Here is a 24,317-nt window from a genome sequence, read left to right as displayed (position 1 = left end):
GAGATAGTGCTTCTTTCTTCAGGGAATCCAATCCCTGCTGTTAGACTTGACCTCACCAAAAGGTTGTTCTTTGTGCAGAGGAGTTTAACTCTTTGGTGGAAAGTCACTGGAAAAGACTGGGACTTCTTGAGTCAACCACTTGAACACCAGTGTGGGTGTCTCTAACAGGGCAGAGGAGTCATCCAAGAGCCCAGGGGTTCTGGGTTGTCTCAAAAGGGAGCTGGGGCAAAGCAGCTCAGCAGGTGTGGGCTACACATGGACACAGTGGACACGGCAGGTGCTTGGAGTCAGGAGAGAAAGTCCAGTAGGAGAAAAAGATCGAGGTGGGTCCATCCTCCCAAAATCCCAGCATCAGGAGCTTTGAGGTCATCCAGGCTGGAAGTGACAGACAGGATACTTGGATTTTAGCTGGAATGGATCTTGCCTCATGGTTATCTGGATCTTTTATATATCTCCACATCATCTGTCACTCTGAGCCTGTGAGAAGAATTCTGCTTATTTTATACCTTTTCCTTGGAAGTGGTTTGAGGTGACAACTTCCTCTTTGCATTATGAAGTATGGTGAATAATTAATCTGTATTTGCATCATTTCCAATATTCAGAACTTTACAAGGCACCATCCTCTTCTGGGTGGAGCATCCTGGGCTCCTCTTACACACATATTTCCCACCTTTTTGCTACCTGTCTATTTTTGCTACCTGTGCTGTTTTTCATATTTTCCCATGTTGAGACAGAGTCACCATTACCAAATGGACTGTTGGGCTGTAAGTGTGCCACAGAGAGCATATCCCAAATTCCTAAGTTTATCTTCTTTATTGGGTAGGGCAGGAATATATATGTAGAAAAAAATCCATATACAGCGCCCACCAACAGTGTGATGTTTTCAGAAAGTATTCCAGAATGATTCCAGGATTTCCCCCAAGTTTAATGAGCTATTTTAAAGTCTGTATCCTTGTCTTTACTGTTCAAATGATTGTTCCCAGGCACATCCCTTTGTCTTCACTGGTACTGAATTTCCCCTCTCCCAGCACAGAACCATTTCAGCAACAGTTAAATACAGGGCTGATCCCAACTCCTTGCTGAAGAGGACTTGTTCTTCTTTTTCCCTAATTACTGCTTTCTCCTCTCTCTCCTTTCTGTGCCATAACTCATCCCTCACTTGCTGTGACCCCAGGCCTTGTGAGACCCTTTCTCTAACCTGTCCAACTCATTACAACTGCATCAAATGCTCAATTTTACTTGCTGGGTTCATTTTGTGATATTTTCATGAGCTGAATGAGCTCATGGAGGAGTCAAGGACAGAGTGCGTAGTGGGGAATATGTGGCCAGGAGCATGGGAGGAGATGGGTGCTGTTGGCATCATGTTACTCAATAAACATCCACTGGGTAGCCTGAGATCCTTCATGCAAGTCTTCCCAATCAGTCTGAGATTGGATAATTTGGATTTCAAGATAGCTAAAAAAAAAAAAAAATACTGTTTGATATGCAAATTTTGCCACCTCATTAATTTACTCTTTCCCAAGTACTTTATTACCATGCTGAAATGCTCTGCATGGGAACTTCCTGACTTCCTCCGTGGTGCCCCATCATGCAAACAATTGATGGAGCTTTTTTTGCAAATATTTTTTGAGTGCATCTTTCATTCCCTGAGTTATTTGTTGGCCACAGAGACTCAGTAATAGATGTCCTGCTTCTAATGTGTTGAAAAAGGCTTTATTTTTTTGTATGGGAGCCCCTGGCATGTTTTCCTCTTTTGACAAGTCTCCTTAACTTGCCAGAATTACAGGTTTTGCTGTTGTCATAATTTGGATTCAAGTTCCACTTTTCAAAGGTTTCCTTTTCTTGCTCGTCTTCTTTCATTTATTATTTACTGTTGAGTTTGGGCTCAATGGTGTAAATTTACTCCAAGTTTGCAGCAGGAAATCTCTCAATATTTTCTGTATAACCCAAAAACATTTTGCTTCTTCATTTGCTTTCTAAAATGTTTTTTCACCTACTTTTCTTATTCTTAGACTTCTAATGGTTTGAGAATGTTTTTATTTTTCCTTCCTTCCTTCCTTCCTTCCTTCCTTCCTTCCTTCCTTCCTTCCTTCCTTCCTTCCTTCTTACAGGGAAATTTGAATATATAACAGGCACTATTAGAGAAATGTCTTCAACCAACTCCCCTGTGCACTATCCAGGATTGTACCTACTTTGGAGGTTGCTCCAGACTTTTCCATAAAGAAGTTTGTAAACATACCAAAATCTGTCTTTTGATCTGTTTTTTGTATTTTGTTGAATACAACATTTATCCTGCTGGTATGGCCATGATTGAAGTCATCCATTAATTATGGGCTGCCCAGGGAGGTTTGGAGTCCCCGTCCCTGGAGGTGCCCAGGGAAGGCCTGGACGTGGCACTCAGGTGCTCTGGGCTGGGGACAAGGTGGGGATTTGGTACAGCCTGGACTCAATGGTCTTGAAGATCTTTTCCAACACCAGTGATTCTGGGATTCTGTGGTTAATACTGTGCTTTTCTCCTTTTGTAGCCTCTCTCACTTGCTGGTCTTTGGCATCACTATGGAGAGGTCATCAATTGGTAGCTTTTGTATTTTTTTCCATACTGGTGTGGAATTTCAACCTATAGATCCTTGAAACTGTTCCATGCAATTAAATATATTTTAGTGCAGCCCACTGTATTAATCTTGTATCTCTGTTATTACAATGACATCTGAATTAGCTTCTTTACCTTGAACTTCCCAGGTGCTTATGAAATTAATTTTGTAATTTGAAAGTAGGCAATTTGGTTTACCCATCTTATCTTCAGGCTTGGGTTTTGTGTTTGCAGTACAGGTAAGTATTTATATATATTTATACATACGAATGTATATCTGCATATATGTACACATATAGATATACATACACACATATGTACGTATATGTTTACACATACATGATATACATTTATTCATCAAACCAGAAAGATTTGGTTTGGGAGGGACCTTAAAGATCATCCAGTTCCAACCCCTTCCACTGCCCAGGTTGCTCCAAGCCCTGTCCAGCCTGGCCTGGAGCACTTGCAGGGATTATTGATACACAGAGCATTCTTGTATGTGGTATCAGTGCAATATTCAGTTTTTTAGATGCAGGAATTAAGATACAAATTTTAACCCCAGATACCAGCTACAAAAACATAAAACCTGACCTTGCAAAATTAGGGACTTTTAGGGACCTGAGGGATCAGCATTGGTGTAGGGGTGCTGCTGGAGTGGGGCACTCTGGGAGCTCCAGTGCCTTGGGAAGCACAGTGGGTTGGGAAAGGCTCCCTGGAGTGCCTGGGCCAGAGCTGGAACCAGGCACAGACAGAGGCAGCAATGGAACATCTGCAGTGCTTGATCTCTGCAAATGTTCATCAAAGTCTGAGCAGGCAACAAGTTTCCTCTTGTTGTGCCCTGGTTGGATCTCGCTCGCAGACAGCACGCCACAATCCTCATCTTCCCTCACCATCCTTCACTCCAGCAGCAGCTTTCCTGAGCCTCAGGCACCACAAGCTCTGACTCATTTACTTAATATTCCTGAAATGAAACTGCCCAGAGCTCTGGACCTATACGCCTCCGAAACAATCCTTCGCCTCCCTATTTTTCCACACCCTTCACTTTCTTCTCAGCTCCTGTCACAGTCCTAATCAGACTTTAGCTGAGCTCCCCTGAGCAGATTTTCCCTTCTATTCTCTGCTGAACCCCTCATGTCCTGATAGCCTGGGGAGGGTGTGAGTGGCAGTGGAGAGGGCAGGTGACCTTTAGAGCAAATCCAGGAGGGCGAGAATCAAGCAGGGGCTTCCTCAGCCATGGTGCAGTGGGGAGAGAAGGATGGACATCCTGGTGTTCTCCCCAGCTCTGGGTTTGGAGCAGGACCTTGGGTAGCTGGAAGCTGCACTGATTCCAGGGTATCCTTCACTGTGGCAGGGAAGCTGGGACAAGCATAGGTGCTTCTTGCAGAAAGTATGGAAATGGCAGAAAAGGCTGAGAATGAGAAATCTCCTCCAGAGCTGTCTGTTCTGGTTGGGTGGGCTGGAGGGCACTGGATGAGCAGAGCCCCAAGTCAGGGGCTGCCACCAGAATCAGCCAGACAGCAGCTGTAGAAATTCTTGCCCAGCCTTGTTGAGGATCACGTTATCACCATAACTCAAAGATTTCAAGGTGGTAGCATTCCTGGAGTCCTGATCTCTTGATTTCAGGACCTGAAATCCCAGGTAGCAGCCCCAGACTGCTCAAGGGAAGCTGGCCGAGATGACTTTTCTCTTTTTGTGCAAGCTGCATATTCCAGGATCTACCTGAGACACCTCCCAGGCATCTCCTGGAATCTTTTCATATCTCCTTCAAACAGCTGATATCCCAGGTACCATCTCCCAGAGTCTTTTCATCTCTGATTTAGGCACTGGATATTCTAGATACCAATCCCAGATTTTCCAAGGAAGTAATCTGAAATTATTTTTCTCCTTTCATGGAAACCTCATCTTCCAGGATGCACCAGGTGTCTCCAGGAGTCTTTTCACATCTCCTCTTGTGAGTTGAGATCCCAGGTAGCAGCCCCATACTCCTCCCAGGAGATACTCAAGGGGCATTTTCTCTTCTGAAGGAAGGTATATATTCTGGGATCCACCTGAGCCCGTTCTCAAGCATTTGCTGAAATCTGAAGGTGTCTGATTTCAGGGACTGGGATCACACACTGCTCCAGGGAAGGTTCCCAAAATGGTTTTGCTTTTTTGGTAGTAGCTCTCTGTTCTGAGCTCCAGTTGAGACTCCTCAAATATCTGCAGGGACGGGCAGAGCAGGGCCCAGGCTCTGCTCCAGGGCCCAGCAGTGGCACCAGAGCAACGGGCAGGGACTGAGCCCAGCAATTCCCCCTGCACAGGAGGCACAACTTCTGCCCTGGGCAGTGCCCAGCCCTCAACAGGCTGCCCAGGGAGGGGCTGGAGCCTCCTCAGCGGGGATATTCCAGAGCCCTCTGGACACAGTCCTGTGCCCTGTGCTCTGGGATGGCCCTGCCTGAGCAGGGAGGTGACACCAGTGACCCTCTGTGCTCCCTTCCAGCCTGACCCACTCTGTCAATCTGTGGTATAAAGGGAATTGCAGCACACATTTGTTGGCAACGCTGAGGTCCGGGAATGGGGAGTTTCGTCTCCTTCCTCCCTTCCCCAGGTCCACTGACTTTGCCTCCTCCCTGCTCAGATGCTGGCACTGAGCGCTGGGAGCAGCCCTTTGTATATTTTATATAAATATCAGTAGTGGAAGCATTGCATGAGAGGCTGTGGGTTGTGGGAGCAGAGGGAGAAAGGAAACATAGGGGTAACCAGCACACCCATGGGTTTTCCTGGATGTGGGACACATGCTACTGGAATAGATCTGCCATAGTTGGACCTGCTCAGTATGGCACAGCTGAGTCTGGAGATGCTGGTGGGCCTGTGGTATTACCTGTACTAAGGATGCAGAGACTGTCAGGGGGATTTCAAACCATTCTGCATTGTTGGTGTTTGGGGTTTTTTTTTCTCTGTATTTGTTATTTTATTGAATCTAAAGGACTTTGAAGGACTTTGGTCCTCTTGGGAAGCAGATGGGGCTGGTCCAGAGCAGGACTGGCTGCCCAAGGAATGATGTTTCTTTGTAGGGCTGGAAAACCTGAAACCTGTGGACATGACTTCTCAAGCTCAGTGTTGATAGGCAGATTCCTTGCTCCTAAGGAATATGTCCTGTCCATCCTCAGGATGTCTTTTTAAAAGTGTTGCTATGGCATCTGCAGAATGGCTGCATCCAGGGCAGAGGATTTGGTGGGGTATTGGTAAACATTAAATAATAGGTGGGTGGATGTTTCTGCCCAGATCTGGGGTTGTTGTGTGGAGGATTTCTTACTCCTGAAGGATGCACAGGGTGGTTCTGAGCAGCAGGAGAGAAGGATTTGGGTTTGGGTGGATGGTGGGGTGGCTGGATGGCACATGGGGTAGGTGGATAGGGAGGTGATGGGGCAGAGCTTCGGCTCTGGAGGATGGGATTAGTGGGGTGAGGAGGACAAGGTCAGTCCAGGGGTGCAAATGGTAGGAGCGGAACCATTTCCCATGTATGAGCTGGAGGCTGGTCCTGAGCAGGGCAAGGCAGGGGCTGGTGAGTGTTGGAGCTGCACAGAGCTCTCCTGCTACCGCAGCCTGTACGGACAGGTCTGTGCTCCTCAAAGGAGGGATCGGATTCTTGCCCTCCGGGGGTTTCCAGCTAGCTCACAGTTCAGAGGAGTCCTTTCTTTCTCCTGCTGTTCACGCCCTGCAAAGAATTTTCTATCAACAAAAGAAACTGTTTTATAATCAACTTGATGTTCATCCCCAGTTCTGGGCTATGAAAGGGGTTTTGAAGGACCAGGGAAATGGAGCCTGAAGGTTGTGGAAGCAGAGGACAGCAGACAGTGGCACAGCCCAGCTGGGATGGGGTGGAAGAATTTTGGGGACACTCCAGAGCCAGTGAAACTCTTGGGTGCATCCCTGGGAGTGAGAGCAATTGGACAAAATGCAAAGCAAAGGAATAATCTGTGGGGGGTCACCTGTGTGTGCCATGGTAGCCAGAGAAGACTTCTACTCCTGCAACTTTTCTGGCTGGATTTAAAGTCTCTTGAGTACTCCATGGTATGAAGGTCTTTGAAATGTTGATTGAAGCCCAGGTGGTACCTCAGCCAATATGACCATGTCAGACCCAGAAGGGTTTTATTTGAATACTGTTACCATTCCAGGGAAAACCAGTCCTCTTAAACCCTATTTGATGGCAGCCCTGTGGTGAACTTTCTATATCAGGCTGGACCTGATCAGTTCAGAAGAACAGAATTTTTTGAATTATCTGACCATGCTTCAGGCTTTTGGAAAGCAGCTGTTATGTCCCTTTGCAGTACAAGTGTCCTTGTCTGGGTCTGCAGTTGTGGAGTCAATATTTTTTAGAGAAAGATGGAAACATGGGCTGCCTCAGGAGCTGGACTCAGTTACCTGACTGGTTTTCTCGGCTTTCATGAATTTGTCCAGAAGCCAGTGAGTTTAGAAAGAAATTTTTTGGTGCTTACAATAGGTGATTTTTAAATGTCAAAATTGAAAGTACTTTTTCTTAGTAAAAAAAAATCACTGCCAAACCATCCCAAGTTGACTGGGCACAAAACTGCCCAAGCAGCTGAGCTGAATCCATGGCATCTTCTGGAAGATTTTTTAGGGCTTTAAAAGAAGCCCCATGTTAGTGTTGTATCCCCCAGGAAGGAGCTTGCACTGACCAACACACCACAGCTTTTAAGCTATTTGTATCCAAATTGTTAGGTTACTTAATTCTAAAGGACCCCATCCCCATATTCGGAGGAATTGCTCTGGAAGTGTCCCGTGGCACTTGATTTACACCAACTAAATAGCAGTGGGGTCAGTGGCCAACTGGCCACTGAGCAGGAAACTGGATGACAACAAGAATTAATAGTTTTCCATGGAAGCTGAGTGTCTGATGGTGCTGGAAGCTGTGAGGATGGATCAGCCTCCAGGATATTAACCATGGGGATGGCTCTCAGCTTTTGCTGCCAGCGCTGATGGCCTGGGGAGCAGATGGCACCTGGATTCATCCGCCTCATTGCCCACCGAGCTGATGAGTTTGGCTGGGGATGAGGGAATTTGATAACAGTTGTACAGAAGCATCATCTCTGCAGGTTTCCAAAGCATGAGAAATAGCCATCCCTGGACAGATCTCTGGGAAAAGCAGCAGTGTTTGGGAATTCCCCAGCTCCCAGTAGCAGAAGTGATTGATGGGAGTTGGGAGATTCTGTGGCTGGTGACACATGACTAGTGGTGTTTGGGCTGTCAGGCTGCCCACTCCGTGATGAACAGCACTGTTGGAGAGTGGATGGATTGATCACAGAGCTGTGAGGGAGCTCAGGGAAAGAGGCGCTGTGCTGCTCTCCGTCTCGATTAGATTCAGTAAGGAAGGTCACTTCCAGCCTATTTCTTGATATTAGAGGAAGATTTGAATGCTCCTGCAGGAAAAGTGCCACCCCCACTACCCCACAGCAGTTTATCCAAGTTGACCTTAGTGGTTTCCTGCCAAAAGTACCTGTGAACAATAATGACTTGTTAATGATTTATCCCTGTGTTCTCAAGTGCTGCACTGATTCCGAATACCACAGAAACCATTCGGGCAGGCTCTTAAGGTTTTGGCTACAATGACTTTTTGTCCTCCCCCCACCGCCCCTCCCCCGTGACAGGGATGCCAGTTGCATGAGGGAACCAAGGGCTCAGTGTACTGGGCACTGTAAATGCACATTGTTCAGTGTGACTTTAGGGAATATTGGTGGGAAAACAACTGCATTGGATCAGGAGAGAAATCAACTGAGCTGTAACGAAGGATTGTCCCTTCCAGAGTTTGCAGAATCATGAGCAGACACCAGCAGATTCCCCGTGGTGCCAGCAAGGCACAGCTGTACAGAGAGTGTGCTCTCTGCAAAGAGCTGCAAATCCACGTTGCGTGGACCTGGCGTGGCTCTGAACATGAGATCCAGCACAATAAGCTCTCCTTCCTTGGGAGATGGGCACCTGCCGTGTTCCCAGACCATCGGGGCAAGACTATGGGCTAGAGGGGTCAGTTACCACCCCAGAAAGCTCTTTCCTGTGCTTCCAGCATGGCTGTGCAATAAACCCGCTTCAGCCGTCCTGCCTTGGGAGTGGGAGCACCACAAGATGAAGTGCAGCAGATAGAGAGGGAGAATCTGTGAACAACCATCTCCACCCTGCAGAACCAGGAGAAAAGGCAGTGGAGCCCAGGAACCAGAGTCCACATGAGTGAACTCAAGGTGTTCATGGCTCATTTTACACAACAAAGTACAGTTTCAGTGCTGGGTAGCCGAAGCAGAAACTTCAGGCAGTGCTTGACTCTCTCTGTGGTCTTTGTCTGGCAGGGGGCAGTGTCACTGTTAAGAAAAAAGCAGAAAAATGCACAATTGGCAGGTTTCAATGGCGACTCCATCAGTCATGTCTCCTCCTCTGCAGGAACCAGGGATGAGAACAGAAGACCCCCCTCAGTAACTAGGAGGACTTTCTTCTTTCTTATCTTCTTTTAGTTTCAACTGCTCTGGCTCCAGATGTCCTCATTATCCCAGCACTTATCCTCCTCTGTCCCCTCTCACAGAGATCCAGGTTGGTGTGGGCTGGATGCTCCAGTGGAGGTGATGTCACAACTCACCTCCTTTCACTGCCCCAAATAAATGAGCTGTGAGTAGCTCACTTCCCATTCCTTGGAGTAAAACAGCTGGTAGAGCTCAGTACTTTCAAAGGAATGTTTGATCAAATTATTGGGGCTCTTGAATGAAGACAGTGGGTAGAGCATCCACTGGATCTCACTCTGTTGAGCAGGGGCATTATTTCACTTCCTGCCCTGTTTGTCCTTCAGCCTGCATGTTCACTGCTCTGTGCTGCTCTGGACATGGCAGCAGAGATGCCTGAAAATGGAAATTTCTCCACATTTTTGGCCTCAGTCTCTTGAGTGCTGGGGCAAGACCTCTGTCATCCCTGTCCCTAAGAACCTTCACATGGAGACTCTGTCCTTTAGTGATGAATGCTGGAGTCTCCAGAGGCTCCCAACAGGCTGAAACTAAGGGAAGAGTTTTATACTTATCTGCTTCAAGCTCCTTCTAGTATGCTAGCTCAGCTCTTTGAACACCTGTGACACCATGGAGCCACCTGGTGTCCCTGTACATGGCACAGGGTGGAATGAGACAGTCTCCAAGGTCCCTTCCAACCCAAACCATTCTGAGATTCTGTGATCTTCAGTGGCTGGAGTCCCCTAGAATGCAGCAAGGATGGTAACAGAGTTTACTCTTGGAAGTTTCCTGTGAAATTATCTTCAGTCTGAGCAAGGGTATTTTATTGACTTCTCTGAAAGCCTTTGTTGAGATCAATTGCAGGGAATGTTGTGGAACAAGTATAAATGGGCTAAAAGGAAAAAGGTGTGTTTGTGAAATCCTTCAGGCTGTTCACCACCTTGCTCTGTGTACAACTCCCAGATCAGTAACTACAGTAATGCTGGCAAGGTATCCCAAGTGGAACACCAAGTGGAAAACCACTCTTTGAGTGGTCTCCACTGGCTTGGGATAGTCGGGTCACAGATTCCCAGAATCCCAGAATGGTCAGGCTGGAAGGGGCTACTGTGGGTCACCTGGTGCCACCTCCCTGCTCAGCAGGGTTATCCCAGAGCACAGGGCACAGGACTGTGTCTGGATGGATCTGGAATAGCTCCACTCCCTCCTTAGGCAGCCTGTTCAGGGCTTGGGCACTGCCCAGGGAAGAAGTTCTGCTGCATATTCAGGTGGAACTTCCTGGGCATCAGTTCCTGCCCAGGTCACAGGGTTATGTCAATGTGGGGTCTGACCCTTTGGGCCTGTGCTGAAATTTTTGGTTTTGCTCACCATCCGAAGACGTCAGTGAAAGAAATTTTCAAGCAATTTCCCTTTCTCTGCTTAAGCTGGTGCAACCCCGGTGTTGTGTTGTGTGGCCTCAAGAAGAGCAGTTAGTGTAGGCTGGAAGTGAGGCAGGAGTGCAACCTAGGCACCCCATCTTTGGTGCCTCCTGCAGCAGCAGATGAGCTCAGCATCCCCAGGAGCCTGAAGCTGCATTCTCGGCATTCCTGCAGCTCCTTAGATGTCAGTGATGTCATCATAGCAGCTAGGGAATTGCAGATCCCAGAGGGCCTGAACTCATGTCTTAGCAAGTAAGCGTGGGAGGAACCAATTTCTGTTGTGTACTGCACTGGACCAGCAAGTTTCATTGAATCAAATCACAGCAAATGTATTTGCATCTACATTTCTGTCTTCTCTGAATACAACAATGTCCAACAAGAGAGACTCGTGCCTTCCACCAGCTACTTGCTCATCCATACTACAGAAAACTACACCTGAGCAATAAAACAGCGGGAAGCCAGTGCAGAGTGAAATTGAAAAGCAAATAATATATTCCTTTAGCTATTCAATCTTTGTCCTTGTGCCCAGGACCTGCTGACATAAAACATATTTCAAGACAGAATTGGCATGGAGTGAAGGCATCAGCCCTTCTCTAGAAAGCATCCCTTGGAAACTCCATCTCGTCAGCCTGTGAAAGAGACGTGTTGGCAATTTTTTTTTTTTTTCGGTACTGGACAAAATAGCTTGTTTTAGGAACACAGGAGCAAAATTTTAATTACAGTTTCATAGTTTTATCACCTGGCATTTTGTACCAAAAGCTTTGAGTTGATGGCAAACCAGTACTGTGCAGGCCCTTGGTAGGCATGGGATGCATCAGTTCCTGTTGCTGGTGTAGTTGAGAGTTTGGAACTCTGGGGTGGACTGAAGCAGCACTTTTTTAACAATGGTTTGGTGGTACCTTGAATACATGAACGGCATTCAATAGCATTTCACAGCCTAAAGTTTTGGTGGTGAGGGAGACTGATGGGCCATGAGACACATTTCTATCTGAAATGGAAATCTTAATTTATTTTCTAGTTCTCTTTAGGAAGTTGCCTCTGAGAGGACTTTGCAGGGCAGAGCATGGTGCAGAGGTTAAATTCTGCTCTCGCTGAGTCTCCCCGGGTGGCTGTGGGTTCAGGACCGGGGGTAGGATGGACCCTTCTCTGCAGCTGCAGAATTTCCTGCTAGGCAGCAGAGCTTGCTCTGCAGCCTCAGTGCTGCTTGAATGTGACTCTGTGTTACTCAGCTGTAATTAGAGCAGCTTGTCAGTTCTTTATTTCATCCTGTCATTTCAACGGGATTTCCAGACCTGGTGCAATTTGCCCCAGAGAGCTGGGGCTTGTTTTTGAGCCCAAATCTAGCCAGACCTCATACCTACACCTGCATTTCTCCAGCTACAAATAACAATGGAAGTGATTTTATCTAATCTCTCACCACTTGGTTTGTTCTTGTCCTCACTCTTAGGCATGAGGGTATTGGAAGTGTTTTTGACGGGAGGAGCTTTAAGCTAGGTAACCATCAGCATTAACACAACCACCTAGGCTGTGTGTAAAGAACCAGGTATGGATGGCAGTGACCTCATGCAGGGAGGGAAACCGGACAGCCAGAGCTCGTGGGTTGTGTGGTGTCCTCTGTGAAGGCCTGAAGGCAGCACAGCAAAGCCGTCGCCGATGTCCTGCCGGGAAGGAAGAGCCCCTCCAGCTTGTGGCCCTGGGCAAGGGGTGGGGGGCTTCAGGGAGCCCTCCGACCTTCCTGTGTCTCTACGTGACTTGGCACCCGGATCCCAGGTCACCTCTCCAGAGCAAATCTCTGTCTCTCTTGGGTTTCACGACGGAGCACCCGAGGCCCCTCCTCTACACCAGCGTTTCGGCGCTGTGCTTTGGAAGGACTCCAGGCCAGCAGTGAAGGGCTCTTTGATAATATCTGACGGGCGGGTAAGAATTTTGGTCAGCAGCCAAGGTACACATTGCCTGTAATCGTTAACTCAGTCTGTAAACAGTTCAAACGGCACTGAAGAGGCCGTCAGTTATTACATTAGAGAGAAGCCTTTCATGTGCCCGCGCAGGAGCTGGAGCGGCGCAGCGCCAGCCCCTGCGGAGCAGCTCTGGCTGCAGGGCTGCAGCACGGCCTGGCCATACAGCGGGTGCTGTGCTGAGAGCCTGACCTTCAAACCTTCGGCGCTGCAGCAATAACTAAATCATTCCTTTTGTTCTGCACCTGGCTCGGCAGTGGAGCCCAGCGAGATGGAGGGGGAAGGGATCAGGCAACGCTCCCCCGAGGCGCCAGCCGGGAAGGTTCAGTAGGGCTGGCTGCTCCACCCCAAACCGATCTCCTGCCGGCAGCTTTTCCCTGGGGGGACTCCTCCATTCCAAGCCCATCTGCCTGTGGCGTTTCCCTGGTGAGAACCGCTCCATGCGGAATCCTAACATTTCATCCATGAACAGGTAGAGCTTCCCTGGGCCGTTCCTGGTTTCTCCAGAAATTGCCACAGTGCTGGTTCAGGGCCATGCCAGAGTCCTGACATTTCCAAGCAACAGTGCTACTGAGCTTAATCTTCAGGAGAGTTTTAGAGAATTTCCCAGCCCACATCAACCTCTGGAGAGCCCTTTGGTCTCATTCCAGGAGCAGTTCAGCCCTCCTGGAGATGTGTGGTGCTTCAGAAGAAGTTGTTGTTTAATTTGCCCCAAAAGGAATTTTCTTATCAGTCTTTGCTGTTCTAGATCTCCTTTTTCCTTTCTAGAGGATCAAGAATGCTCTTTCTGGAATCACTTGTCACGGTTTTAACTTTGAAACTCATTGTAAAAAGCTGGGGGTTGGGGAAAAGTACCCAGTGGCTGCAGTAAAGCAGTCTGGGCTCAGATGAGTCTCTGTATGTGGTCCATCACTGCAAGCTGCTTTCAGGGTCAGAGCTGTCTCAGCTGCTTCATGGACCAGTTGTGGGAGTCCTCATGTGTTTGTGCCACCCCTGATCTGGTCCCAAGGGACCTCTGTGCTTGGAGATGTGAGAGAGCTGCCAGCACAGCTTGGGCTTTGCCAGTGCTTCAAGGGGCACAGAGGAATAAGACCTGTGTGAGTTCTGTGGGATGGCTTTAACCTCCCAGCCACTTGCCAGCACAGTACAGAGGGTCATGTCAAAGAGGGCCTTCAAGGATGGAGATGTCTCCAGAGTGGGGACAGGCTGGGCCCTCCAAGGTGTGTGAGGTGAGCAGGTCAGCGTGGGTTGGACACTTTCCATGGGATTTGGGATCCAGACTGACTGCAGTGCTTGAGGCAGAGGAGCATGAACTGTTCTCCCTTGCCTTTACTTTCATTGAGTGCTATGAGTCAGGGCTGACCAGACTCCCTTTGCCTTTGATACTCCAACATGGATGTGTGGAGCAGAGACAGTTTAACCAGGCATTGTTATGGAACTTTGCCAGAGGTTTTCTTGCCAGTCCGTACAGTCCTCATGGTGGCTGTGCCAACAGAAGTGAGACTTGCTTCCCTCATATAGGACTTCTCTGTCTGCAGGAGAGCAAACTTCAGCAGAGCTGTCAGTGAGGGATGTTTGGGACTTTTCTCTAGCCCCATGGGAATAATTTAAGTTGGTAAAGCCCTCCAGGACCATCAAATCCAGCCTGTGCCAAATCCCCACCTTCTCACCAGCCCAGAGCACTAAGTGCCATGTCCAGGCCTTCCTTGGACACCTCCAAATCTCCCTGGGAGCCCCATTCCAAGGCCTGACCACCCTTTCGAGGAAGAAAGTCTTCCTGATGTCCAACCTGACCTTCCCCTGGAACAGTGTGAGGCCATTTTCTCTTGTCCCTTTTTAGCTGGGAGCAGAGCCTGACCCCCACTGGCTCTGAAGTCCATTCAGGGAGTTGCAGAAAGTGACAGAAGAGATCCAGACTTCACCTAAACTGTGTAATCCTGCACGTGTGATAATCAAATAAACATCCCCCTTGGGTTCAGCACTGCCCTTTGTTGCACACCAGCTTGGTAATGAAAAGGAGAGGGAAACACAGTCATTTATTGATTAGGGACTGATTTGTTATATCAAACCCTCAGGCCCTGCTGACCCTTGACTCGGGCCAAAGGTAGTGAAGCTCATGAGCACGAGTAAGGGCACAAGCACGGTAGTATTGCACTGGCACCTGGTAGTAGGCACCTTTGTTTCCTCTCCCACCTCTGGCCACTCCTTCAGGGGACTTGGATGGTTGTCTGAGCTGTTCGCATGTAGGACCTGAGTCTCTCTAAGAATAATGCACCTGTTATCAGTGAATGTGTTTGTCTGTGACTCATGTGGGCAAGGTGTGTTTGCTGTTATAACAGCTTTGAAACTTTATGCAGGTAAATTAAAAGAGCCCCACATCCTGATGGCTGAGCTTCATGTCCAGGAGTCATGGAAGTGGCAATCTTTTCCTTGGGTCTCTTGTAACACTCCAGTGTTCTTTTCCTTTTCCAACCAACTATTTCCATCTTCTTCAAGGCTAAAATCCACTTTATCTCCCTGCCCTGTCCCTCCTCATCCTCTCATGTCCTTCTAGCAGTGTCCCACAGCACTTCCCAGCTCTGCTGTTGCTCTGTTTCAGCCTCCTGGCAGCAATCTCCTGTGCCTGTGGTAGTGTCCAGTCATTCCTGCTGCTGTCACTGTGAGTGGAGGGGAATGGTCTTGGGGTAAGAGTGGCTTATGTTCAGCTGGTAAAGCTGGAGAGTTGGGGTAAATTGGGAAGAGCCTTTCTTACAGAAATAAAGACATCCATGCAGTATTATTCAAAGAGTCACAGAATCACTAAGGTTGACATAGACCTTGAAGAGCATCAAGTCAAACCTGGGTGACGTTGTCACTCAGCCCAGTGCACTGAGTCCCATTCCTTGGACACCTCCAGAGATGGGAGCTCTACCACTTCTCTTGAGCAGCCCCTTCCAATATACCTGACACGAAAAAATTCTTACTTATGTCCAACCTGAACCTCCTGGTGCACAAGGGGTCTGTTTTCTCTTGTCCTGTTACTTTTCTGGGAGAAGAGTCCGATCCCCACTTGGCTCCAACCTCTTATCAGGATGAGCTTTGCAGCAGGCTGGGAGAGGAGGATCTGGTGACTGGGTTGTCCCAATAAGGCAGTGTTGCTGTCAGGAGCATTCTGCAGTGACTGAGAAGTGCACATGGCCTGTTCCATCCCAGCTGTGCAAGGTCCCTGGAGGCATCCCTGGTGCCAGCAGCTGGGACAGTGCCCACGCTCTGACACCTCTGGGAGATGGACTGTGCAGGTGCACATCTGGCTTTTAGAGCTAAGATATCTGCCCTGCTCCTTCCCACAGGAATCCTTTCTCACATGCCCTGTTTTCCATCTCTTCATAGACCCAGCAGAGGATCTTGCCCAGTGATTATTATTACAGCCAGGCTAGTGCTGGCAGCAAAAATGGAGAGGGTGGTAGGAGACCACTTCCACTTGCCTTTTGAAACCAACAAAGGAATATAAACCTTACTTAGCTCAGAGGCTCACTGACAGAATTCTTGCAGGGAAGAGGTGTCTTGAGCCAGACATATCCACAAATCCAGGAATATCCTGCCTCAGAAGCTCATGCTGGGTGACAGCGACATGGCACAGCTGGGTGAAGCCACCAGGGCAGCGAGCAGGGGATGTCTCCCATGGATGCATGGATGTGGCATGACAACGTCCGAGATGCTCTGTGTCACCACAAGTGTCATTGAGGTGCCATAGGCCCCTGGCTCATCCCCTCACTGCTGCTTTGGCTGTAGCTCATCTGTGAAGGAGCTTTTCCACAAGGCATTTAATCCCCTTAAGGCTGTGGCACCAATGGCAAGCGGAGAATTGGTCCTGGCACGAGATGGAGAATGGTCCTGGCATGAGCTTTGCTTCCAAGCAGGAAATTCTGCAGCTGCAGAGAAGGGTCCATCCTACCCCCGGTCCTGAACCCACAGCCACCTGGGGAGACTCGGCGAGAGCAGAATTTAACCTCTGCACCATGCTCTGCCCTGTAAAGTCCTCTCAGAGGCAACTTCCTAAAGAGAACTAGAAAATAAATTAAGATTTCCATTTCAGATAGAAATGTGTCTCATGGCCCATCAGTCTCCCTCACCACCAAAATTTTAGGCTGTGAAATGCTATTGAATGCCGTTCATGTGCAGACTCTGCCATCATGGCTTCAGGGTACCACTGAATGTGGCAGGGGAGGCCTTGCTGTCCTGGACAAAATCCTTGCACCCTTCTCCTGGCACTGCATGCGTGAGCATTCCCTCAAGGTCTTGCATGAGATTCCACCTGCTGGAATACTAGTGAGAGGAGGGGAAGGAGAACTGGTGCTGGGACACAGCCAGAAGTCACAGCACTGTCCCACAGATAAGGCAGCAGCCAGCTCTGCTGGTGTTCTGGGAGCAGGTGCTCTTCTGGCTCTCTGGCACCACTGACCATGAATGCCAGCTGTATTCTGGAGTTTGGTTCCTAGATGAAATATTCAAGGCAAGAGGAGGATGTGCAGTCCGTGGTGCTGCCTGGTGGGTGCAGAACCCCGTGTGTGCAGTACCCTTGCAGCCCCAAAATGTGCAGAGCACAGGCAAATCCCAATGGATGCTCCTCTGCAGCGCCCTGACTGCAGCAGGCTGTGCCCACAGCCAGGCTGGCATTCTCAGCTCTGTGTTTAACAGCTCTTCCTGGTGTTTTAATCCATAAATTCTTCATATTTTAAATGCTTGTCTGTAGCTTTAACATATCCCACCTGTACTAAGCTGAAGAATTCGTGTTCACTTAATGACTTGTACAAAAGTCTCTATTTAAGATGGAGTGAGCAGGACTCCTTGTAATAATCAAGATGTTGACACTGCGTCTTTATCTAGTGGGTTTTCATTTTTCATTTGTTTTTTTACAGTAATGCCTGTTTGCTTTTTGACTGGTTTGGGTGATTCTATAACAGTTTCCATAGAACTCCCCACAGTGACTCTAAGCTCTTTCCTGTTCATTAACGGCTCACCTAGAGCTCATCCCTGTCTAAAATACCTGGATAATTTTTTTTCATATTTGCATTTTTTAATATCTTGTATCATTCCATCACTCAGTATCATGAGATCCCTTGCCAGACAATTTTAATATTTACCAACTTGGATTTTTATGTGTTACCGAAGAACTCGGTCGTTTCACCATCCCTCTCATTTTCCATGTCATTTGTGAATATTTGGACAACACAGTTTGTCTTAGGCCTGTCCTGGTGAGTTCATTGTAAGGGCTGCCCTGCTTTATTCTTTTTTTGGTTCTCAAGATCATAGAACCATGGAATGGTTTGGATTGGAATGGACCTTTAAAGCCTATCTCATCCCACCCCCTGCCATGGGCAGTGACATGTCAGGGTGCTCCAAGCCCTGTCCAGCCTGGTCTTGGACACTTCCAGGGATCCAGGAGCAGCCACAGCTTCTCTGGGCACCCTGTGCCAGGGCCTGCCCACCCTCCCAGGGAACAATTCCTTCCCATCCCATCTAACCTTGCCCTCTCTGGCAGTGGGAAGCTATTCCTCTTTGTTCTGTTGCTCCAGGCCCATGTCCAAAGTCCTTCTCCCTGGGTAGTGCTGCACAATATTCCATCATCTTCCATAGTCTTGACCTTGCAGAAGAATGGGAGAGGAAACACCAGAGTCTGGTATTCATGGAACTGCCTTTAGTCCAACAATCACTGACTGCTTTGAGGAACCCTGTAGCTCTGTGAACCATCCCTTTCCTTTTCCAAAGGTCTGTTAGTTCTTCTTTTCTCTTCCTTAGCCTGTTTTTTTAACCTGGCTTTTGTTTTGGCAGGAAAGTCAGGATTATCAATCTGCCATTGCCTGCATTGGTCTCTACTTCTTCAAATGCATTTTGATATTTGCTGCCTGCAGTTTTTCTGGGATTGTGGTCAGTGTAGTGAAAAGTTCAGTCCAGGATTTTTCTCAAGCCCTTTGGTGAACGCTCTCCTGTCCTGTTCTCTTCCTGTCTTTTCCATGCCAATCCTATGGGTTGGCTATAACATTTCTCCTGCCACTTTACTTCAGATCAGATGAAATTTTAATTCCTCCCCCATGAAGAAAGCGTGGGAAGTGTTCTGAGTTCCCTTACAGAGAGAACTGAGGACTTTCTTTGGGTCCTTTTTCAGCCCTTGTCCCTCAGGACTCCTTGGTGAACAGATGAACAGAAAGGGAAAGAGAAATGTTTAAAGGCTCCTTGAGGAGAAAAAAAAAAAAAAAAAAAAAAAAAGCACAAATAATCTCTTTTCTGTGGGCATGGTTAATTCAATGAGAATTAAGAGGCTCAGGCTGGAGCAAAACCAGCTCTACTGAAGCAGTGGAATGCACTTTCTGGTGTGGAGGAGACAGGAGTCCTGGAGTGGGTGAGGAGTCCCCCTTTTTGGAGGTCTCGAAAACAGCTTCAGCAAGTATCTCTGACACTTGAATGTTTTAGGTCTGGCTGATCCTGCCTTCAGGCAGCAAAGTGGGCTCTCAGGGTCACCTTTTTTCCCCCTGTTTTCTACATGGAGTTCCCAAGTGGGAATTGGGCACCTCTCCATGCCTGATTCCCCAGGACCTTTCCCCATGTTTCTGCTGCTCAGTGCAGCCTGTGAATGATGCTGGGAGGGACAGGTTGGTGTGAAGGTATGGGACTGGTGGGAATAAAGTGGTAAAGATGGCAAGGAGTTTAAAAAGTGAAATTCAGTATTTTAGGATTGGCACTGTTGACAGAAAAGGTAGAAAATAAAGAGAAGCCATAAGGTAAGGAAACAAGAAATCAAAAAGGTGATAGCAAGAAGATAGGGATGAGGAGGAGCTCTGTGTCCTCTCTGAAGGTGTGACAGAAGGATGTGGTGACAGTGACAGATGGAGTGATAAAGCCAGGGCTCACAGGTTGACAGTGTCTTACCAGGGCCAGGGTGTGGACAGAGCTGCAGAGCTGAATCACACAAGAGTCCAAACCCTGCCAGCTGATCCCAGCCCACCACTGGGATCCCAGGAGCACAGGCCCAGGCAGGGATTGTCTTGAGAGAAGGATCTGGCAGAGCTGCGATGTGACTTCCACCAGGGAACCCCAGCTAGAGCAGCACTGTGGGGTCCAGCATAATAACCCCTGAGGTCCCTCTGCTGACTGGGAGCCCCTGGGAGTGAGGAGTGGTGGAACAGGAGTGTGGTGGGAATTAGGCAGCATGTATGAAGCCTCTCTGATTGGGGGTATGACCGTACCCCCTCTCTTCAGCAATGGGATTTTGTTGTCTCCTAGATCAGATAAGGGTCTGTAAGGAGCCGTGGCTGTGGCAGTTGGTGCTGCAGAGGTGCCCAGCCCAGCAGAGAGGAGGATGTTTTGCCTGGGGGCCCATCTGCAGCCAGGAGGGAGCAAGGGATCCTGACTCTCCAGCCACAGACATGCATGGGACACAAGTCCTCTTCATTAAGAAGTCTCATAATACTTGTTTTTCCACATGATCCTTAGATTATTTTTCGAGTCTGCTCTTGTCCTGTGAGCACAATGTGCAGCTGGGATCCCTCACTCGTAATGCCAGGGATGGGACAGTGGGAATGCCAAGAAATGCTGTTGAAGGATGTAGAAAATAATAGCCACGTCTTGCTGCTGTGCTGCTGGCAGAGGAGTTGCCAGTACAGCAACAAACAGGAGGAGCTGAGGGGAGGAGAGGGAGGAGATGTCTGGAACAGAGATGAGTGGAGTATGTGGCTGTGATGGATGGTGCCTATGTCTCTGCCCCAGGAATGGCCCTGAGCTGCCCCTGGGCATTGCAGGGTGTTGAGAAGGCTCCTGGGATCAGCCTCCAGCCTGATCCATGTCTGTGAAGGACTCAGCACAGAATAACAAGGGGCCTGAGCTCCTTGGACAGCTGCCTGAGCTCCATGCACAGCTGCCTATCTGGGAAGGGTCTCAGGTAGAGGGACCAGCATTCCTCAGCAGGTCTTCTCCAGATTTATCATCTGGGTCTTGCTCCAGGGCAGCTGCCAGCGTTTTCCATGTGTTCCTCACACACATTCAGAGCTGTAGTAGCTTGGCCCATTGCTCATATTTCTGGTGTTCACCATTAATCATGGAACATGAAATGGCCTGGGTTGGAATGGACCTTAAAGCTCATCATGTTCCACCCCCAGGGGCACCTTCCACTGTCCCAGGTTGCTCCAAGCCCTGTCCAGCCTGGCCTTGGGCACTTCCAGGGATCCAGGGGCAGCCACAACTTCTCTAGGTACCCTGTGCCAGGGCCTCAGACCCTAATGCTGGGATCAGGCCCAGCAATCCTGGTCACAGAGAGGCTGCTCCAAGCTCAGCACATGGGACTGTCACTGTCCCGTGAGTGTCACAGCCAGGGTGGGACACAGCCCCAAGGTCTTTCTCAGCTACCCCAGACTCCAGGAGCAGCCCAGAGAAGGCTCAGGTGGGGTCCCTCTGAGCTGTTGGAGCTATCCCAAGACACAGTCTGCATTTCCTGTTGGGTGCTTTTCTGTGGCTGTGACAAGCACATATTAACCCAAAGCCATGATCACCCAAGATCCTAGCCAGGCAAGCAGAGCACAAAGTGATGCTGTTCTGGGTGAATCCAGTGGGATCATGGGCACTTGAATGCAGTGTTGGTGTTGGTCAAGGCAGCACCTGTCAGTGCTCCAAGGGAGCAGGGGATTTTTGGGAGCTTCCCACTGCTCCAAGCCATAACCGATCCGATTGCTTCCCTGAAAACCTGGATTTCTAGAGTTTGTGGTGCTTGGCTTGGCACTTTATCTGATGTCCTGAAGTCTGAAGTCTAAATTCTAGCATCCCAGAGTGGTTTGGGTTGAAAGGGACCTTAAAGATCATCCGGTTGTCCCCACTGCTATGGGCAGGGACACCTTCCACTAGACCCATGTTTTGAAAAAAGGATACGAACTTATATTTTAAAATATTTCAAATTTCACTGAAATCCTTTGCTTTTACTTTGGTTTTAAGCAGTTCCAGACATGATTAGAAGCTGGATACAAACTCAGAGCCACAGACATTTGCACTAGATGCTAGAACTAGTTGGTCTCCATGCTGTCATCCTAGGATTTGATGATTTTAACTTACTTTCATGGTTTTGTTAGCACCTAGACTTGGTGCTACCAAAAGCAGCTCTGTGGCTTTATAGGACCTCCCTACTCTGCAGTGCTGAATGCTTTTGGATGTGGAATTGGTGCTGGGTTGTATCACTGAATAGGCAGCAAAAAGCACCTCTATCACTGGCAGCAGCATTCCCGGCACTCTTCTAATGGGTATAACCCTGGGATTGAGGGGAATGTCTGCCAGCCACCTTCCTGGGAAGCCCAGTGCCAGGGGGTCAGTGGGGTGCAGCCAGAGGCTATAGAACTGTGGTCTCCAGCTCCAGAGTCCAGCCAGGCTCTGAGGGGACTGTGGTGCTTGGAGTGGCGGAGGTGACACCCAGCTTGGGCAGGGACTGTTCTTTTGTGTCATTCAAACCCTCACTGGCTCGGGCAGGGCCATGGCATGTAGCAGTGCTATGGTGACACTCAGCAACAGGGGGTTCTATACCTCTGGGCAGGTCCAGAGGGTTTGCAGGTTGGGCTTGAGCCCCCCTTGCAGTGCTGAGCCCCAGGATCTGAGTTTCTCTTTTCTTTTTTACCTTAGTCTCACCCACTATCCCTGTGCAACACCAGTGAGGATGAACACACAGAATCAGGATTCATCACCATCGTCAAGCTGGAACAGCCAGATCGAGATCCCAACCCCTGCCTGTCCCTGGCCAACAAGGTAAGCGCAAAAATGCCTGAAATGGCAGCCTAGGAAGTAAAACCTGTGGTGCAGCAAACAAAAGGGCAGGAGGAGGCAGCAAGGTAGCTCTTTCCTAGAACTGTTGAGAAGTGGAAAAAGGACAAGGATGGAGCAGAGTCCTTGGCAGAAGTGTTCGTTGGCAGAAGGGGTCCTTTGGGAGAGCTGCTGTGCCAGCCATCCAAATCACCCATCTCTTGACCTTTTGGACTGCCTGACTTTGTAAAAGGTGTGCAGTGGCCCCTAGTCTGATGAGCTCTGGGATGCTCAGACCTTACCCAACATCTAGCACTCTTTGCTGCCCAGCAGCCTTGTGCCCCTCCTGTTTTACAGCCTCACATTGTTCCCTGGCCCTTGAGGGGATTTCTGTTTCTCTGGCCTGTGGGAAAACATGGACACAGAAAACATCTTCTGCAGCTCTGTTTCCAAAAATAATGCTGTAATACTTCACTGGATGAGGCAGGAGAAGAGTCAGTGCTGAGAAGTGGGATAAATGCAGCCCAACTGAACTAGTGGTAGGTCATGACTTGTTAACAGTTTGGGCCCTAGGAGATCTCAGAGGTCTTTGGATCAGGGACCTCAGTGAAACAGCAGTTCTTGTTCCAAAAGCTGAGGTCACTGGTCCAATTCTCTCGTAATAAGGAAGCCAGGTAGGAACAAGGGTCATTTTAAGCCTTAAAATCTTTGTAACTCTGATTAGTTGCATGGATAAGGATGACATTGGCTTTTTCATTTGATTGTCTCTCTACCAAATGTTGGGTTGTTTTCATGCTTGTACAAGTGTTGTACAAGCATGAAAACACCCTTGTTCAGCACTTCTTGGTGATTCTACTTTGTTGCCTTCTTCCTGCTAGTGGCACTGTGGTGGAGATGGGGACAGGGTCCTTTTCCATGTTCTCTGCAGCTCAGCTGAAGAAGGCAGACAAAACTTGGACCCAGTTTTTGCTCTTGCACAGCAGGGTTTTTTCACGGATGCTGTGGCATCAAAAGCAAGGAAAGGGATGTGATGCCATGGTGGATTTGTCACCCCGGGGCTGGTTCCTGCTGGCTGCACAGGCAGCCAGGCAGCAGTACCTATCCCTTCCTAGGCTGCCCAACCCAAATTTGGCATGCTGCTGCTCTGGAGCTGGTGCCAGCTGTTGGCATGAGCCAGGATGATGGAGCTGCCAACTGCTGTCAGTTCCCCCACACCTGCAAAATGGCCTGGACAACTTGTGACAGACATAAGGAAAAGGGCTGACGAGGTGCCTGCAGCTCTCCCATGTCTATCCAGATATGACTGTCACATGACAGTGCTGCCAGGATGTTTAGTCAGTGCAGCTGCTCTGGAGGATGGTGAACAGGAGGACAAAGCAGCTACAAAGGCCCATCTTCCATTTCAGAACCGTAAAAGGTTTCAAAACTTAGACCATGTTGGATGAGGCTTGGAGCAATCTGGTCTAGGTGGAAGGTGTCCCTGGCCATAACAGGGGGTGGAATGAGGTGAGCATTAAGGTCTCTTCCAGCCCAAACCATTCTGGAATTCTGGGATTCTAACTCTTTCTCTAGTTTTGTTCTTCATCTTTGAGACTCTGATCACAGCACTGGAAGTACCAGTGTGTTACCAAGTCCAAGGATCATCTGAGAAAGGTTGGCACGGGGGGACAACACACAGTGTGCATTGCTGCACTCTGCTCATCCACCTTGATCCCTTCTCCGGGACCCCTAAACCCCACAAAGCAAACAAACCCTCAGTTCACCTGGTAGACAGTTCACTGGCCATCAGTCATCACTGCTCTGTTACCAGAGCCAGATCCAACACTGGATTTTGACATCCAGCCCTACATGACAGCAGTCACCATCCTGCAGGTATTCCTGCTCTAAAATCTCACCAAGGGAGGCTCACAGTTCTTCTCCCACAAACAGGAGTAGTTTAGCCATGAAATAGAGCAGATGCTCCTTAAGCTGGCCACATCCCTGGGTCCTGCCCTATATCATGGATCTTCCACCCCCTGCAATTCCCGCATGTCTGCTTCTCCAATCTCCTGAAGACTCTTCCAAGCTCCCTCCCTCCAACATCCTACAGATCAGAGAATCACAGAATGGTTGGGACTGGAAGGGACCT

The 24,317-nt window shown here is 48.8% G+C and overlaps 1 protein-coding gene across 1 annotated transcript in view; it reads left to right on the top strand.

The window, feature by feature from the left end:
• RNF43 (ring finger protein 43) overlaps window positions 1-24,317 on the top strand; it is a 59,014-nt gene that overhangs the window by 17,922 nt on the left and 16,775 nt on the right. Inside the window, exon 2 of the mRNA XM_066333120.1 lies at window positions 22,073-22,195. Coding sequence (XP_066189217.1) covers window positions 22,073-22,195 — 123 coding nt within the window. The remainder of the gene's footprint in view (window positions 1-22,072; window positions 22,196-24,317) is intronic.

Source organism: Sylvia atricapilla, chromosome 20 (genome assembly GCF_009819655.1).
Source record: "Sylvia atricapilla isolate bSylAtr1 chromosome 20, bSylAtr1.pri, whole genome shotgun sequence".
In the NCBI taxonomy this organism is placed as follows: Eukaryota; Metazoa; Chordata; class Aves; order Passeriformes; family Sylviidae; genus Sylvia; species Sylvia atricapilla.
This window is presented reverse-complemented; position numbering and strand designations above follow the sequence as displayed.